The 18,866-nt window shown below is 34.2% G+C and overlaps 1 protein-coding gene across 2 annotated transcripts in view; it reads left to right on the top strand.

Moving 5' to 3' along the window:
• The window catches only part of TFPI (tissue factor pathway inhibitor), a 136,268-nt gene that overhangs the window by 20,755 nt on the left and 96,647 nt on the right, over nucleotides 1–18,866 (top strand). For both annotated transcript variants that reach the window (XM_073218555.1, XM_073218554.1), the window contains exons 2-3: nucleotides 10,732–10,854; nucleotides 17,337–17,534. In XM_073218555.1, the coding sequence (XP_073074656.1) occupies nucleotides 10,734–10,854; nucleotides 17,337–17,534 (319 nt within the window). In that variant the 5' untranslated portion in view covers nucleotides 10,732–10,733. The remainder of the gene's footprint in view (nucleotides 1–10,731; nucleotides 10,855–17,336; nucleotides 17,535–18,866) is intronic.

Genomic DNA, 18,866 nt, shown 5'->3' with positions numbered 1-18,866 from the left:
CTTCACCTAGGATATATCTTCCAGATATTAACTCCTTCCAGTTTACAATTTTCATATTATCTAGAGCACTAATCACTTAATACTAAGTATAAAGTTCAACTCAGATATTGATCATAGTGTGATATGATCTGACACATTGTGCTTGTCCATCTTAGTCTGTGATTTTTTTTACAGAGAAGGTTATAGTCTAGCCCGTTTGGTTTAGTATGAAACTCAGCTCAAATTCTTAAGGGTTGTAAATGAGGATGATTATGGATGGTGATACTGTCAGTTGGACATACCAGAATTCTCTGAATATAGTTAATGATTGAAACATGATTATTTAAATATAAATAGACTTTTTTTTTTCACACTTAACCCCCTCTTCCCATTTCTTCCCCCTGTTGTACAATTAAGATCCCCACTGAAGCCTCTCTTAGTGACCTCTCATTATTTGACCCTCTCAGGAAGTCTTCACCACACCTCACTTTACAGACCAGAAATTGACCTGATTCTGTACAAGTGACCAGATGCTAGTGGGACTCTATTATTGTCCACTCAAGGTCTGGGAGCAGACTTTACGAGCAGACAATATGGGCAGGTTTTCTGAGAAGTAAGTGTGGAGACAGAAAGAAATAATCAGTTAAATAATTATTGTTTTCTCTAATAAAGGATTAATTTAATTGTGTTCACTTTCATTTATACAATTTTACATAATTTGATCTTGTCCATTTGTTTCAAATTTCTCCAGAGACTGAGCTTTCTGTAAAAAATCATTTTTTTATGGGTTCCTTAATTCATTGGTTTGTTCCTTAAACATTATTGAGCTCCTGTTAGGTAACAGACAGAACAGGCATAATTCCTGCTTGGAGGTATGTTCTGTCTGCTTAGGGAGAGGGAAGACAAGCAAAAAAATATATAATGTGTTATGTAGGTGATTTTTTTAAAAGCATAGTTAAATAGAACATAATCATGGAGGTATTTTGTCTCAGGTACTCAAGGGGGGACTCTGAGAAAATGGTATTTGAGCTGAAATTTTATATAGAAGTAATATTTCATAGCATTTATGAGATTGAGTCAGGGCACAATTCCAGGAGTGGAGAGTTAAGGAGGACCCAAGAGTAGTGATTACCACAGAATTTCCTTTTGCTGTAGTTGGAAATGTCCCTATATCTTTTTCCATAATAGTTATAATGACTACTCATTTTCCTAAAATCTTGTGGCAAATGTTACATACTTATCTTTTAGGCCCTTAGAGTATGTTTTTTTTTTACAAATTTTATTATGTAAAATTATGGGAAAAATCTCCATTTAAAACTATAAAACTTCTGAATAATTTCATTTAGCCCACAAAACTAACAGTCTGAGGGAAAATTATTCTCCAATTTCAAGTTACAAGAATTGACATACAGGGTGGTACCTTCTGCTCTCTGACGTATGATATGCAAACAGTTGAGGAAAGAGGGTAAAGAAGGAATTAGATAGTGAGAGTCTGTTTGGCCTGCCAAGTCTTTGCCACTTGTTATGAACTTAAAAACATATTAGAAGAGACTTAGAAAAATTATTTTCTCAGAACAGATGTCCCTTCTTAGTAAACAACAACAAAAACACATTAATTTGGGAGAACTGAATAGTAAGCATTCTTATATGGTAATTTCAACATTTCTTAAATGAATGTGGTAGGCCATGGCTAGTCCTGCCTCAGGCTTAACAATGCAGCAAGAAATAGAACATAAAAGTTTGTAATTATGCAAAAGGAAATAACTGGCTTACAGATTAAAAAGCAGACTCTAGGGCTGATCCCCCACAGCCTATGACAAAGGGAAGAGCCCCTTGCTTTAGACACAAATTTACTAACCAAGTTTAGAGGCACTTTCTTAAAATGGAGGAGGGTTCCTGCTATGAATTGAACCATGTCATCCCCAAATTCATATGTTAGAGCTATAACCCCCAATTATATTGTACCTATGTCCTTAAGGAGGTAATTAAAGTTAAAAGAGGCCATAAGGTAGTGTCCTAATCTGATAGGACTGGTAGCCTTGTTAGAAGAGGAAGAGATCTCTCTCTCCCTCCCTCTCTTTCCCTCTCTCTTTCTCATCCTCTATTCACACGCAGAGGAAAGGCCACGTGAAGACACAGAGAGAAGGCAGTGTCTGCAAGCCGGGAAGAGTGCTCTCTCCAGGACCCTGAATGTGCCAGAGCCTTGGTCTTGGACTTTCCAGCCTACCAAACCGTGAGCAATAAGCTACATAGCTTGTGGTATTTTGTTATGGCAGCCGTTAGAGTAAGAGAGCTCCTGTGAACTTTAGCCACAAAAATCGCTTGTGTCCTTACCTAAGGAAGGTTTATTTCAAGCTTTGTTACATGGTTTGTAGTGATAGCAAAGGAAAGCCACCTTGAAATAGGCAATTCAGCATTGTTGTTAGGCCTCAAACTTGGCCTAGTTAACTGAAGGTTTCCTACCTTAGTAAGCATTGAGGCTCTTATATTCATTCTTTCTACCAGCTGACCTATTAATACAACTTCATTTTATAATACTGCATGCTAAGGGTTCAAAAAAACTTATCCTACCAATAGTTTGAAACATGATTCCATTGTAAAGTGGTGACTGCCTCAGTCCTACCCTGTCACTTACAAGCTGTTTTCTTGGAAAAGTTACTCTATCATTTTAAACCATTATTTATTTTCTCTATCAAATGGGATAAGATAACAACATTCTCTTAGGATGTGAGATATAAGTAAGAAAAATAATAATAAGAGTTCATTAATGGAAACTATTTGCATTACAATTTATTATTATTAATGACAAACTATAATTTAACTAGCCCATGGTAAGAAAGTGGCTCAATAGCAGGCATCTGGGGAGGAAATCTAAACAAAGACTTAATCTACACTATGAAAATTAGTCCCAGATAATTTAAGAGCTAACTATAATTACGTGTTTGAAATGGGGATCAAATAAAATAGGAATTGGCTCTTTTCAACTTTGATCTTTAGTCAAGATTTCTAAAAATGTGTATATATATGGTTTCTATTTCCTCTAAAGTTTGGGAAAAAAGAGAAAATATGATACTTAACAGATTTTCAAGCACCTCTTTTAGGTAAATGAGAGGAAAGCCTTTGAGCCTACCCTTGTGTAGGCTTATTTTAATCTATTCATTCAGTCTTTGACTGCTGGGTGAACTTCTCTGTACTGTTCCCAGGTGTAAAGGGCAAACTTCCAGATTTTTTAAGGCCTTTGGCTTACCCCTTTCTGTAATATGGTTAGCTAAGACATAGGCCAAAAATCAACTTCATATATGTATATATACATATCATACATTTGTGTGTGTGTGTGTGTGTGTGCGTGCATGCGTGTATGTGTATATATACAGGGGGATGATGAGGGGGAATATTTACATAGTAATAAATATAATCACAAATGAAGTATAGAGATGAATCCAGGAATAGAGTTGCCATTTAGGCAACTCACTAAATAAAAAATTGTAAGAATAATCACAGTAAAAACTTATATTGGCTGATTAATTGTACATGTAGGATTAGCAAACCAGAGAAACCAATTCTAATCCTGTATTTCCTTTGGTGATATTGCCTAATTATCTTCACCAAGTTACAATAGAGGTTATATTTCAAAGAGAATTAAATATAGAAAGACACAAGTAAAATCTATTTAATTATATTTTTCTGAATTGTGCTTGGTCTTCTTTCCATAAATATTGCTTATTTTAAGTAGTTTGGGAAAGTTCAGGATCTAGTCCTGCCTCTGTCACTTACTAGCCATCTAGGCATACAATGTTAGAAAATAAATCATGTATCTCTAACATAAATTTAGTATTCTTATCCCATTAGCTGTAAAGCATTATTGTCAAGATATAGTAACCTAATAGACAAGTAACTACTTCAAAAAAATCATTACAAAAAAATGTTCTGTATTGATATCTGTTTGCACTCTTAATATCATTTCTTAAAATAAAGGTTGTATATATTGTAGTCAGAACCTTATGATATTTTATCTTAATTGTAATCTTATGTCATAGATAAATAATCCTGATGCCAGTATATGCTTATAGTGATGACTCAGTGTCCCAGAAATGTGGGATCCAGGGGAAGAGGTTAATAAAGAGATTTAAAACAAATAAACAATGTCCTGACTTGTTAGAATTTGGTATGTAGCAAATGTGCACTTACACAGCCTTAGACCTCTCTTGGGAAACTGCCCAAATATTTGCATTCCCACAATGTATTTATTCAGAAAACACTGTTTTCCTGAGAAAAATCTGACTTTCAAACCACTCACTCAGATTATGCAAGTTCAGTAACTCTCCACTGAGGAACAGGAGTTGGAAGCCTAGTGAGAAATGTTTTCAACAAAAATCTAATATGAATATTGTATTGAATACCTTAATATGAATGCATTCATTATGAATATTTGGGATTTTTCATTTAAAAATAGTACTTATAAAAGGTAGTTTCAAAACAGAAAGAAAACAAACAACTATTAGAATCCCTACAGGTTTTTTGTTCCCTTCCACCCATCACCGCAGTGTTACTCTCTTTCCTCTCCTCATTCATCGTCCCTGGGTGAGCATGCAGCACGCTCACCCAACCTGAGAAACAGCCCAGAAAGCAGATGGGTTAGGGAGAAAAACAGAAGGGTAGCCCACCTAGGGATCAGCCAAATAGAGTGGATGGCAGTAATAAACACCAGAAGGATAACAACATTAGCCACTGCTGAGCCGAAAATTGAAATTATTCTTCAAGTTATTGATTTTTTTCTCTTTTTCTGGTTGTCAAATTTTATCTCCTCAAGTCTTCCATTGGTATGTCACAAACAAAGAGCAGCTAAAATGAAATTTCTTTCTTTTAGGCATGGCAAAGCACTCACTGATCTAGAAATTAATAGTGAAACTTCAAAAAAGAAAAAGTTCAATGATACGTGATTAAGAAAATCTGAACTAGGAAGTTCAAATTATATAAGCACCATGCTGATAATATATATGTAAATACAATGTGTGATTTTTCCAGGTTAATTTAAACATGATAAAATAAGGGAGTATACCTCAAAACTAATGATAGATTTACTTCAGTAGCTGCCTACAGGTTGTTTTATGCCTTTCCCAAACCGATGTGCCTAAACTAATGCTCTGATTCCAGTCTACTATTGGTCTCTTCCATTCTCAGTGAGGTTTTTGCTCTTTAAACCCTGTCATAAGTTCTCATCCACATCAATTTCCTTTGCTATTCCCTTTGAGTTGTTCTCTTCCAGTCACTGAAGCAAAATTGCCAACATATTTCTAGTTACAACTGACTTAGATCCTTAGAAAAATATTCACTTTATATTAAGATCTGCATTGCCTCACCTTACAACTTGTAGCACAGCAATTCTTGACTCCCAGACCTATCCAAATTAGAAAAAAAAGTCTTTCAATTTGACCCTGAACTCTTTCCAAATCATTGTTATACTGTGAATTATTTTTACTAACAATCGGAGATAACTTTTTTCCTAACAGAGAATAAGTGCCATGAATACTGACCTTTAGTTTTTTAAGTATAGCCAAAATGGTGTCAAAAATTACTTACACAAATTATAATAGCTAACATTTATTGAATTAATCACTATTATAATTCCTTTACATTTAATCCTCATACCCTATGAGATGGATTTAAGTAAAATATCCATTTATAAATGAATAAACACAAAGAGGATAAATATGTTGTCAAATTCACATAAATAGGGAGTTACAGACTGGTACTATTTGAAGCTTTACAGTCTGAATTAGTCGGCTAGCGCTGCCATAACAAGATACCACAGACTGGGTTACTTAAACAATCGAAATGTATTTCCTCACAGTCCTGAAGGTTAGAAGTTCAAATGATTAAGATACCAACAGGATTGATTTCTTTGGGGGCCTCTCTTCTGGTTTTTAAGTAGTTGGTCTTTCCCTTGTGTGTATCTGTACCCTAATCTCTTCTTTTTTATAGGGCTACCAGTTATATTGGATTTGGGCCCATCCCAATCACCTCATTTACCCTTAATTACTCTACAAAGGGATTAGCAGGCAGTGTTCACATTACCATGTAATTGTGGGAAAGACTGATGGGAAATAAATTGAAGGCTTAGCTGGGAATGACTTATTGGGCATCCTTTCCCATGGTGAAGTGATTCTGCCTCATAGATCATAATGATAATCATAGCAAAACATCCTCCAGCCCCGGCCTTGTGTCTGTAACTGCCTTTATAAGGCTCCGCTTAGAAGGCAACCTCAACTTCAATCTGTCCAGAATGAATTCATCCCTAATGTCCAAACCAGTCAGTATTATACTAATTTACCTACTTGTTTGACTAGCACAATTCCCTCACGATATACTTGAATCCTCTGTCCTTCATATCCTGTATTTACTCAATTATTCAATTTTGTCAATACTTAACTCAAAAAGTCTCTCACACTTTTCTCTGTAGTTCCACTGATAGCCCCTTTTCATTATTTCAATCTGATCCTCTGCAACAGTCTAGCTGTTAATTCCACTTGTAATTTTGCCCGCTCAGTATCTTTCCACATGTTGGATTTTATTAAAGCACAGAGTACATCACGATCTTTAAATATTTTTAATAGTTTATTTTAATGTTTATATTAAATATTTATTAAATAGAGTAGTAAACTTAGTGTTTATTAAATATTTTATTAAATACTTTTAGTTAATATTTTAACATGTATTTTCAGAAAATTGACTTTTCCTTACCTGTGACATTATTTCTCAAGTTATTTTCTGAAAATATTTTATGGAAAATAGTCCCTTGTCATACAAGTTTGGAAATGCATTACTGTATTCTCCTATAGAAGCTATAACTGCACATTACAATAAAGATTCTAGAAAAGATCTAGAGTTGAGAAACCTATATAACATTTTTAGCTCAGATGTAGATCTGTATTAACATATGAATAATCTTTTTATGTAACAACTAGGAACATCTGGCTGAACTATAGTATTCTGAGAATACACCTTGACCTAAAGGGATAAAACTGGCACTGCAAATTAGCATTAAGGTGAATAGAAAATGTAACTTATATGACAGAACTATAAATTACTCTGCAAAGTGTGTAAACTGTGTTAATTTAAATGCATACATTTTTAGAATTGGAATTTAAGGACAATCTAGGCCAAGTCATTCATTTAATGAATCAGTTTCAAAACATGAATTTATTTCAAAAGTTTACTTAACAGGTTCCTGGCAGAGCTGAGCTTAGAATTTCAAGTTTATCATCCCAATATATTTATACTATTTTTCTTCAAGTTAAATAATTTAGCATGTATTTATCACCCACTCTTATGTGCCTGGTTTATGCAAAGATACCCTGACAATTCATCCAGGCACTTAACATTGGATTTTTATTAAACTCAACTGGTTAAGTGTTAATTCCTTAAGGGTCAAGCTTTCTCTAGATTTTTTAATCTCCCTTAGTGTCTAACATATTATTCACAACTAGTCACTAACACAACACATTTATATAATATATTCTTGCTTAAAGAACTGCTGTTGCCACATCAGAAGTAAGAGGAGACTTAGCAAAAGTAAGGATACTCTTCCTGGTTCATAATTGGTGCCTTCTGACTGTGTCCTCACATGGAGGAATGGATGATGTATCTCTTTGGGGTCTCTTATAAGAACCCTAATCCCACCCCTCCCGACCTGATCATCTCTGACAGGCCCTACCCTCTAATACTATCATCTTTGGGAGTAAGGATTCTATGTAAGAATTTGTGGGAACACAAACAATTCTGACCACAGTAAAATCCCACCAATGATGATGGAGGTACTTTTCCTCACCAACACTGCATTGTCAGCTTTTATTAATTTTAGTTGTGGTATCTCACAGTAGTATTAATTTGTATTTTCCTGATGACTAATTATGTTGAGCATCTTTTAATATGTCTACTGACTATATGTATATTATGTTTTGAGACGTGCCTGCTGAATCTTTATCCTATTTTTAATTGGATAGTTATTTGTAATATCTTACATTTTCAATATATAATATTCAGATTTACAAATTTAAATGCACTTTCTTAAAACTTCTCTTTTCACTGTCTTAATGATGCTTGAACCTCGATGAATAGAAGTTTCTAATTTTAATGAAATCAAATTATTAGTATTTTATTTTCCAATTGGTGCTCATGTATCCTGATTCAGTCAGAAATCTTTGCCAACCTCATCATGAACATATTCTCTTATGCTTCTTCTACACGACTTAATGACTTAATGTTTTATCTCTTACATTTAGATCTCTGAATTCCCTTGAATCATTTATTCTGTATGCTACCAGGTGGGGTAGTATATGTTTTTAAAAGGGGCCAGCTATTCAAGAAAGTAGCACGCAGAAAGGCACAGAGGCATGCGGGAAGTGAGTAAACAGACACACAACTTCAGTTTGGGTTTATCATCTTGTTTGCCATTTTGCATGTAATCTGATGCATTCTGAAATATAAAAAAGGAAGTTAATTAGAATAACATGTAATGAGATCAGTTCACTCTAATTGATATCCATAAATTATACTTTCACCAGTGTTATGGTAAGTTGTACTATTTTCTCAGTGGCGTGCCCAAATCAGTCTTATACTGCTCTGGGAAATTGAATAATTTAGTGCTTTGGTCACTTTTCAGAGGCAACATTGTGGAGAAGAGCACTGAACTGGCAATCTGCTGGCATGACTTCAAGTTCTGGACCACCACTAATTAGCTATAGCTGTAGTGCACACTCAGTTTTATCTATCCAAGACTCTTCCTTTCTCCTGGAAGCGACAATCCCTTCCTGAGAGTTACACCTGTCCACCCCACCCCAAAACCAGATACTTGCATTAGATTAGCAATTTTATTACATTTTCCCACTCCGTGATCACTGACTTATTTAGGGTCCACCAAATCCATGCTAGTCTCTTTCAGTTCCCTACCTCGAATGTATTAGTCCAAAGGAGGGACACTTTTTCCAAACTGAAACTTATCAGTAGTATTCTCAAGTTTTTTTGAAACTAGTCCATAAAAAGAGTCATACTATTTTGATGGAAGAATCTATAAGGTTTAAAACTCAGGAAATAACAGTGCTATGCATCATACTATGCACTGAGATCCAGCCACAAGTCTGCTTCTACCTTTTCTAAAATGAATAGCTAATGACTTTTCAACCTAAACTGTTTGAAATGGCTTTTAATCCTTGCATCCCAGGAAAGTCTAAAACTACTAAACTTGGGCAGCACTTTAGGCCACCATTTTTTTAAACTAACTTGATGGATTTAGAGCTCAAATTATCAAGTTCTTCAGCAGGCACACCAAACCTCAGCCTGCTCCTGAAGCTATCAGATAGAAAAACATGCTGTATCTACTCTCAAAGTATAATAGGGTTGTATATCTCAAAGCACCAAATGGAAATACAAGCATCACTGAAAAGTGCATTTAAAAAATGAGATGAAGTTTAGCTGATAGACTCTTGAAAATAATATGTATATATAAGCATACATATTTATTTATGAATTCAACAACTTCTGATATGGTTTAGAAGGTATATAACACTGCTACTGACAAAAAAATAGGCATTCACATTTTCAAAGTGTTGTAAGAAAACGGTATACATTTCACTACTGATTTTAATGCAGCTTAAAGCAAAATGGTATTTATTACTTTATTATTTATTGTAAGGCTACATGCACTATAATAGTGTAGATTTTGGCTGTGATTCAGTATAGACATAAACAGAGTATTCTGTAAATTGTTTTTCATGGAATATCTGTTCCTGCATTTGTGAATATTTACTGATAAGATTTCTCTTCCCTTCCTGACTCTGACTGCTTCAGTGTCTGAACATATGCATAAGTTCCCTTCTTTTTCTCTTCCCATGCTGTATGAACAAAGCACATTTCCTTCCGCTTTTGAATCCAAAAGAGAAACAACCATTTTTAAAATTTAGATGCACTTTTCCACTACTTTTTTGCTTTGCATGTTTAAATCATTTTCCAGCAGGAAGTCTCACTCTCTTGCTGATATGTTTCCCTCAGAATGAAAATATGTTGGTTTGTTCCTTGAAGTCACTTTTCTGAGAAACTCTTGAATCAGGTAACTCCCTAAACTGAGGGTGGAAGAACTGAGGTAAAGGACTAGTTGGAATGTTAGGCACTTCCTTTTCATCAGTTCTATTTGCTATTTCATAGAAAACCAGATTAGGAAATTGGTTGTAAAAACAGAAATATATTTTAAAGGAAACAAAGATGAAAATTTAGAAAATGTGTTTCTTTTTTAAAAGAAGAACCAGAGCAAGAAAGAGAAATCAAATATTGAGAGTTGCATTAATGAAATAGAAAAAAATGCAAAAAAAATTAAAATATAATTAGTTTTTACTGAGAAAGAACATCCCTGAGAAAGATATGGCAAATAGAATTGCATTGAAAAATTAATCTTAATACATTCGTAGTTATGTTGATCATTTACCCATGTCTCTCAATTACTGCCATTTCAATTTTAAGATTGAATTATGATCTACATATTTGAATATTACTTATATGTACTGAAAGTATGTGGCTATAATATTAAATGTTGCATGCCTATGTTATAAATATGACTCATGAAATTCGTGGACAATGTAAGAAATCACATTAATGTCATAGAAACTTACATTGGGAGACATGTGTAACATTCCTATTAGTCTACAGATAATTCCACATTAATGTTTTATTTATTAGATATATCTGGGTTCTGTATTTCAGAGATGATTTATATAATGAAGAAAGAAGAGATTTTTTGGGCTTCTGTATGTCTGCTGCTTTGTTGTGCCTCTGTCCCTCTTAATGCTGTTCCCGAGGAAGGTGAAGAACATGGAAACGTTACAGGTGAAATGTTAGAAATATTCTTTTAAAGCTAGGCACAGTTCTCAATTTTAATCCAGATATTTAATATTTTTCTCCAGTGTACAGGAAAATTAGGTTTTTTAAAAGTGACACTTTTCTTAGGAAACATATATAATTTGTCAAAAAAATAAACTTAGACCCTAAAAACTCATTTTAGAGAAGATTTCTTTTTTTTTTATAGGCTAGAATATCAAACATTGAAGTATCTCTAGAAAATTGCAAGGAGCAAATTGAAGTAAAAAAAAAAACTCCTAGGAGCCTTCACGTCACCCTCCCTTGACTGGAGAAAATGTGAGAAGGAAAAGAAAAATACAGACTCTCGATGCTTCGGTCATTCTCTCCTTCTCGTTCTGATTCCCAAACTAAGAACCAAATGAGTGCAGAGTGAGAATCTAACTAAGCCGGACACCAGATCTGAGTAATGCAAGTTAGTTCTGGGTAGCAGCAGTTAGTTCTAATTCCACAAAGCTCTGTTCTAAAAATAAAATATTAAAATTCAAACAATAGAACAAGGAAAAGACTATACACTGGTTGTTACTATAATTTATTTAGTCCTTAAAAGTAACATTTAGTGGAAAATTAGTAAATTTTGAGAGAAATCTCAAGTCATTGGTAACAGTCCCAGAATATGAACAAAGTGATAGCTTCTATTTGTATATATGTTTATCATGCATAAAAGGCTTCCACAAATACATTCCTATTTCATACCTCTAACAGCTCTTTGAAGTGATTCGTTCAATGCACTTCCCTTTGACAAACACTGAATAAATACATCTTAGGCACCTTAAATGGTAGGAGGTGCTAGAGAAGCAGTGATGACTGAAACTAGATTCTCAAGAATCTCAGTTTCACAGGGGAGACTGAAGTGTAGACAAGTTATTTCAGCATAAAATAGTAAATGAAGTGACAGAGGCATGCATAGGGCATGCTGTTGATGCAAAGGAAGGGAACTCATCCAAGTTTGGTGATCTAAGCGTTTGGCACAGGGAAGAGGCCATGTGGTACTTGCTACAATACCTGAGTCTGCACCCAAGAACGACACATGGAGCAAATCTGAAAATGTGTGCTAGCTGGACCCGCAGCTGGAAGCCTAGCTGCACAGGCAGGCCCTGCCTAGATTACTCTAGATGACTAGTGGATGAAAAGCAAACCCACCCGGGATCAACAGGGCCAATCATATCTTAGCTATGAGTGAAAAAGAAAGGCTTATTGTTATACAGCACCAAAAGCAATTTTTTTAATTTCCTGAAAGTGGAATGTTATTTAATAAAGTAAAAAACTATAATGTGCCTAATAAAAACAGGAATTTAGACATTATGAGATGATCTCTAATCTTTCATTTGGCTCATTTCTCTAAAGGAATGGCTAAAGTTCCAATATTCTGGAAATTGGGGAAAGAAAGGATAGTGGAGGATAAAGTTAGTCCTAATGAGGAAAAAGCAGGCAACCCACCTTGGGAAGTGGGAGGAGAAGTGTTGCCAATATTCACATAGTCCAATCGCCCTCAGTCAGGCAGAGGAAGCACATGCCAGCTAAGATCATTGCTGCCATCATCGTCAGCCAAGAAACCAGAATCAATCAGACCAAACCCAGGGGGATAAGATAACATTTTGATATTAAAGCTAGACTTGGAGACCACTTAGCCAACTAGCTGCAGGCTCATCCAATTTTTGCTTTATTTCTAATTAATCTTACAATAGCATGATCCTACGTCAGAATCAATTCAGCTTTGGAGATACCATTTATCACAATGTGCCAGGGTCATACCATCATTTTATGGAGTATACCATTTCACTGAAGAGCATACTATCATTTTGTAGAAAAACACACATGATTTCATAGCTTTCCTCACATGTCAGTAGTAGACTTTTTTTTTTTCAATCACTCCAACCAGCAAGGAGGATGGGGTAGAATAAACTCTTTGGTAAGATCAAAATGATAACAAAAACAGTGGTGATTTGCTTTTATTTTTTAAATTCCTTTGGACTGAGAGAGATTAGCCAGGAGCATTTAGAGAAAGACAAGTGTCTTTCTTAAGATTCAGAATCAGTCAGATCTAAGTTTGCATGTATAGCTTTGCATACAGTAGCTTTTCAGAATTAGGTGAGTTATCTAAGGTCTCTGACTCCCAGGGTTCTAATCTGGAAATAAGTAATGTAAGTAACTTTGTTATATGGTTGTTATATAAACTGAATATAAGCGTCCGACACATTTTCTGGCACAGAGAAGGCAAAGAGTACATGTCTGTGTGCTCCCCTTCCAAAGAAATCCAATCTTTAGTCAGTCAAGTAGCGTGTAGACTCAGAGAGTAAGTTCACCTTAAAGCTCTAGGTTACCAAACAAGTTTCAGGAGAAGGAGGATTCAACAGTCAAGGCCAAGACATGTCCCCAGTATTATGAGTCTTCCTTCCAACATTCCAGGATGGGGGGAGGGAAGAGTGAAATTATAGTTCTCAGGCTATTAGATGTGAAATTCAAGAAATCAATTACAGAAAATGATATAATATAAACCATAATTCTATTGATCTGACTGTATCACATTAAATTTCTGTTTCATTGCCTGTTACATTACATTGTACGTGTTCTCCAGTTTCAGACTGTGGGCAGATCCTTGTCACCAACAACTTTCTTCAAGTCTCAGTTTCAAGTCTCAGGAATGTTCTCCCCAACCCTCTCAGACAAGTTTAGGTATCTTACCATACCCTTGCACAGAACCCTGAACTTCTTGAATGTTTCTGTAAGAAAGTCCTCAGTATCTGCATGCTCCTGAAAGAGTTTCATGTCTTCCATGACAGCATGGTGCCTGACACATGATCAACACACGAATATTAATTTCCAAAAATATCTACCAAAAGTAAGAAATGAAGCCCAAAACAGATTTCCATCCCCTTTGAGTGGAGTGTCATGGCACTGTGTCCAGGAGAGCACATCTGTTCCCTCCTCCACTTCTGGGATCCTGCGCCCAAGTGTGGGTCACAAGCTCACTGCACAAAACATCAGATGACTCAAATACAGGATTCATTTAAGAAATACATTAAAATGGGAATGGTAAAGATGAACAGTTTTACAATCAAAGTATAGTTTTAAAAGTGAGTGTTTTCTTTAGGAAATTGCTGAAGAATCTTTATGCACTGTCATCATTGAAACCAGTTTTCATAAAGCAAATTTTGAAAAAAATTATTGAGTAGAAACTGCTATCAGTGTGCTTGATCCAAATGCCAATTTAGAAATCTCAGTAACGCAGATATGTGACTATATCACTCAGTAAGAATGTGTGAGATATCTGGTATAATACCATCTGGGGGTCAATTTTAAAACCATCACTTATGGTATGAATTGAACGATTAATTTATGCAGTACTATTTTATAATTTGTAAAATGGAGACAATAATGCTTAATTTAGAAGTTGTGACTACATCAAATAACTTAATTACAAAATCTCTGAAGCATAGTAATGACTCAGCAAACATTGGCTATTATTACTTTAAGGACTGCTGCCTGTTAACTTCCATGGCCTACCGTTCATTTTCGTGGTACGCTGCTACCACCTGGCGGTAACATTCTAAATAGCAGGTTAGTTTGAGATGGTGTATCCTTATTATAAAAAATGTAAATAAAATAAAAGGTTTGGCATGATGATTAAGGACTATCAAATAGACTAATAGTCAAAAACAGAGGAATCATCAATGATAAATAATCTTATAAAAATTGATTTATAAGAAATAGTTTTTCCTGAATATATAGGACAGCTCCGGTATTACAAAGGTCCCTATGGGTGGAGATCTGCATTGAGGTGTCTGTCTGAAAGAATGCTTCAATTATTTGGTGTCTGTAAGGTTCTAAAGTAACATTAACTTTGGAATCAGGACCATCATATTGTATGAGGAGCGCTATAGGAATTTTAGAAATAATGGTATATAGCTGTAAGATTCAAAATGTCAGATTCTATTTTTACCCTATGTTCATTTCTCAGAATTATTTATGTGGCTCTGAGATTCTGAGATCTGATTTTAAGATCAGATATTTATAAAACTGATATTTATCAGTCCCATAAAAATGTGTCTAGAGCACACAAACAGTGCTAGTTCAATGATACTTACTGTGGGCCTTACCTATGAAAATATTCTCAACTCTCTAAAATGCTATTAGATATATGTATTTTGAATTTCTATAGGAAAAAAGTACTTATGTATATATAATCTAAGAAAAGTAAAGAATTTCATGGAAGTCTTAAAAACATTTAAGGAAAATTATAATTTTAAAGTATCCATACTATTGGGCACCAGAAACTTTTGATATGCTTTGAGAGACACTTTGAAGCCACTTATTTTCAGATACCGATGAGCATAAAATGTTAGGTAAATAATTAGAAAAAGAAACAAGATTTAAATTTATATGCCAATAAATAGTTGCTTTGATAATTTACACATATATTACAGAGATTGACTGGCTTTACAGACACTAATCAGTGTAAAAATCATTACAAATATCATATTGGTAAATATCTAAAATTTGTCAGTTGAACATAACCCCAGAGAAAGATGAAACACACAAAATGCACAGGTGCTTAAAATTCAGTGTTAGTCAAAGGTTTGCAGCTTCATGAAAACTGGTGCTGAAAGTATCCCTATCTTTTGTAGGTAAAGGCCTATATATTACAATAATTCTGTTATATGTTATTCTACCTTACCAAATTTTGAGTCTGAAAATTTGCTATTCTATCATTTCTGTCAGCTCTATTTATTTCAATTGAAAAAAAAAATCCAATTCACTTATCAAAGAGATCAACATGGGGATATATTTTATAAATCTGGATTTTTTTTAAGAGTAGAATTTTCATTAGTGATTGATATCAAATTCACATGATCATAAATAATGTCAAGTGAATCAAACAGCACAATATACCAGTTATGTAGAGAAAGCTATATTCTTAATCCTTCCAAGATTGCAAGGCTAGCTTATCATTTTATGAGTCAGAGAGAAAATTTTTTTTTAATTCCAATTGCATTGTCACAAAATGTCTTAAAATTACTGAAATATGGCTTATACTTGACATTAATTCAATATAGATCATTAGGATAACAAAAATATGAAGGGTAGAAGAGACTTGATAAAATTATAAAATCCAGCTTTTAGGATATCCATATATTCTGTTTCAAAAAATTTACAGAAGTTTGAAATTATAGGACATTAAAGATTGATTTCCTTCTAGATGGTCACACATCCAAAAACTTATCCTCTTATTTCATGCTTATAAAATATTATATGTAAAAAGGTTGAAGTGACATTGATTTATGCTTCTTTTTTCAAAGTAAATTATTTTATAGGGCATTAAATTGCATTTTTTTAAGATACCTATACTTATCAGTTTTAAATTTACTAGAATCCTGCTGCCCTCTCAAGGGCAAATTTGTTTTGGTCATTTTAGGCTTCAATATCCCTCATAAGGGATCATAGTGAATACTGAAAGACAGTGGCTCAATTCATAGACAATATTCAAAGAGTAAGATTATATGGCATTCTTTGGTCATTATTATCTTGGTACTACTGGCTACAGTTTTTAATTACAGTCTAAATTACAGGTAGATTCTGTAAAAAACACAACTTATTTAAAATTAGGCCTCTATGAGTATTATTAGACTTGATAAAAATCAAATTTAAAAATTTCAACTGAGTTTCCTGTAAGTGCAAGTCCCTTCCCAAGATCAAAAATTGTGTGACTGAATCAAAACTGACTGAAACAAGTGAATGAATCTTTTGTGAAAAAAAATAAAACTCAAGGTCAAAAGAATTGCCTCATTCTATTTAAAACATAGAAAGCATTAAGTTTTTTAAACATTGTTAAAAACCAATCATGGTTCATAAAAGAATGCATCATGATATGTATGTATTTGTAACATGGAACACCTACATTTTCACAGTTAGGGAATTGTTTAATATAGACAGCATATACATATGTGTGAATATGAGCACACTGTTGCTTTTAAAAAGTTGTTTATACACAAAAAACTATAAAACTGTGGATTAGGGAGAGCGACTTAAAGAACTGTCCATTAATATCTGCCCTTAAAAACTGCTGAATTTAGAAAAAGGTCTCCCTTTGTTTGTATTGTCAACACATCAGTTACCCTACAACTACTACTCAATTCCGTATCTATCCACTGGTATGGGTTTAAGCCAGATCTGTACCAAGAGTCTAGAAACGTTATTCTCCATTTTGCTTTAATAATTGATTAATAATCAGCTATTAGAGTTCAATAATTGATAAAACCTGTCTCACTTGGTGAGTTTTATAAACTTTATCTACTTTTTTATAACTGAAAACTTTTCATGGTTTCTTGTATCAGCCTGTTGTATGGCTGCTGTACTTTTCCTTAAAATTAGTATCTACAGAAAAGGAAATAAATAAACATTAGTACGCTGTTGATGAAGAGTTATATGTCTTTCATTTTTTTACCTTGTAGATGCTGAGTTACCACCACTTAAGCTTGTGCATTCATTTTGTGCATTAAAAGCGGATGATGGCCCATGCAAAGCAATGATGAAGAGATTTTTTTTCAATATCCATACTCAAAAGTGTGAAGAATTTGTATATGGGGGATGTGAAGGAAACCAGAATCGATTTGAAAGCCTAGAAGAGTGCAAAGAAAAATGTACAAGAGGTAGGTTTCTGGGGACACTTATCACCCAGGAGCCTTGGGCTCCTTTGATGTTTTAAAAAATGTTTAGGGTTATTAGAGCTAATCACAGATTGGGTAATATTAGGGAAAAATGTTAAAGCTATCTTAATTATTTCAAGTATTTTTTTGCACATTTTCAGCATTTATGTTCAACTTTTTATTTTTTATGTTTTTTCAAATCAGTCATAATAAAATATAGGGCTATATTTATTGCCCTATACTCTTCTCCATAACAAAGAGGGAAGAAAAAACATTACTTCACCACACAGGTGTCGTATCTGCAATGCAGTGAGTGTAATTCAGCCTCCCTGGGCAGCTCTGAGTTGTCTGAGAAAAAATTGTTACATTAATTTAGTCTTCTCTTTATTAATACAATGTTCACATAGCTGTCACACCTGAAGATGAAGGGTCTACTTTGAATCTGAGGATCCACTTTGAGGCCCTCAATTGCTAATTAGAAAATTCTGAGCTGTATCAGAGTACAAATGTAAATATGAAAGCTAAGACATTCTCCTTAAAACCTTGAAATATGGTAGAAAACAAAATATCACTACAGCTGACCCACATAGATGTTACTGAATCCAGTTTTCATATTTTTTCTTTTATAAGATTTAAAAGTATACCATAGTATATCATTATTTTTGTTATCATTAATCTACAATTACGTGAAGAACATTATGTTTAATAGGGACCCCCTTCACCAAGTGCCCCATGCAAACCTCATTACAGTCACTGTCCATCAGTGTAGTAAGATGCTGTAGAATCACTACTTGTCTTCTCTGTGTTGCACAGCCCTACCCATGCTCCCCCCTACATTATACATGCTAATAATAATGCCCCCTTTCTTTCTGTCCCTCCTTATTCCTCCCTTCCCACCCATCTTCCCCAGTCCCTTTCTCTTTGGTAACTGTTAGTCCATTCTTGGGTTCTGTGATTCTGCTGCTGTTTTGTTCCTTCAGTTTTTCTTTGTTCTTATACTCCACATATGAGTGAAATCATTTGGTACTTGTCTTTCTTCACCTGGCTTATTTCACTGAACATAATACCCTCTAGCTCCATCCATGTTGCAAATGGTAGGATTTGTTTTCTTCTTATGGTTGAATAATATTCCATTGTGTATATGTACCACACCTTCTTTATCCATTCATCTACTGATGGACACTTAGGTTACTTCCATTTCTTGGCTATTGTAAATAGTGCTGCGATAAACATAGGGGTACATCTGTCTTTTTCAAACTGGGCTGCTGCATTCTTAGGGTAAATTCCTAGAAGTGGAATTCCTGGGTCAAATGGTATGTCTATTTTGAGCATTTT

The sequence above is a fragment of the Manis javanica genome, chromosome 12 (genome assembly GCF_040802235.1).
Source record: "Manis javanica isolate MJ-LG chromosome 12, MJ_LKY, whole genome shotgun sequence".
Lineage (NCBI taxonomy): Eukaryota > Metazoa > Chordata > Mammalia > Pholidota > Manidae > Manis > Manis javanica.
This window is presented reverse-complemented; position numbering and strand designations above follow the sequence as displayed.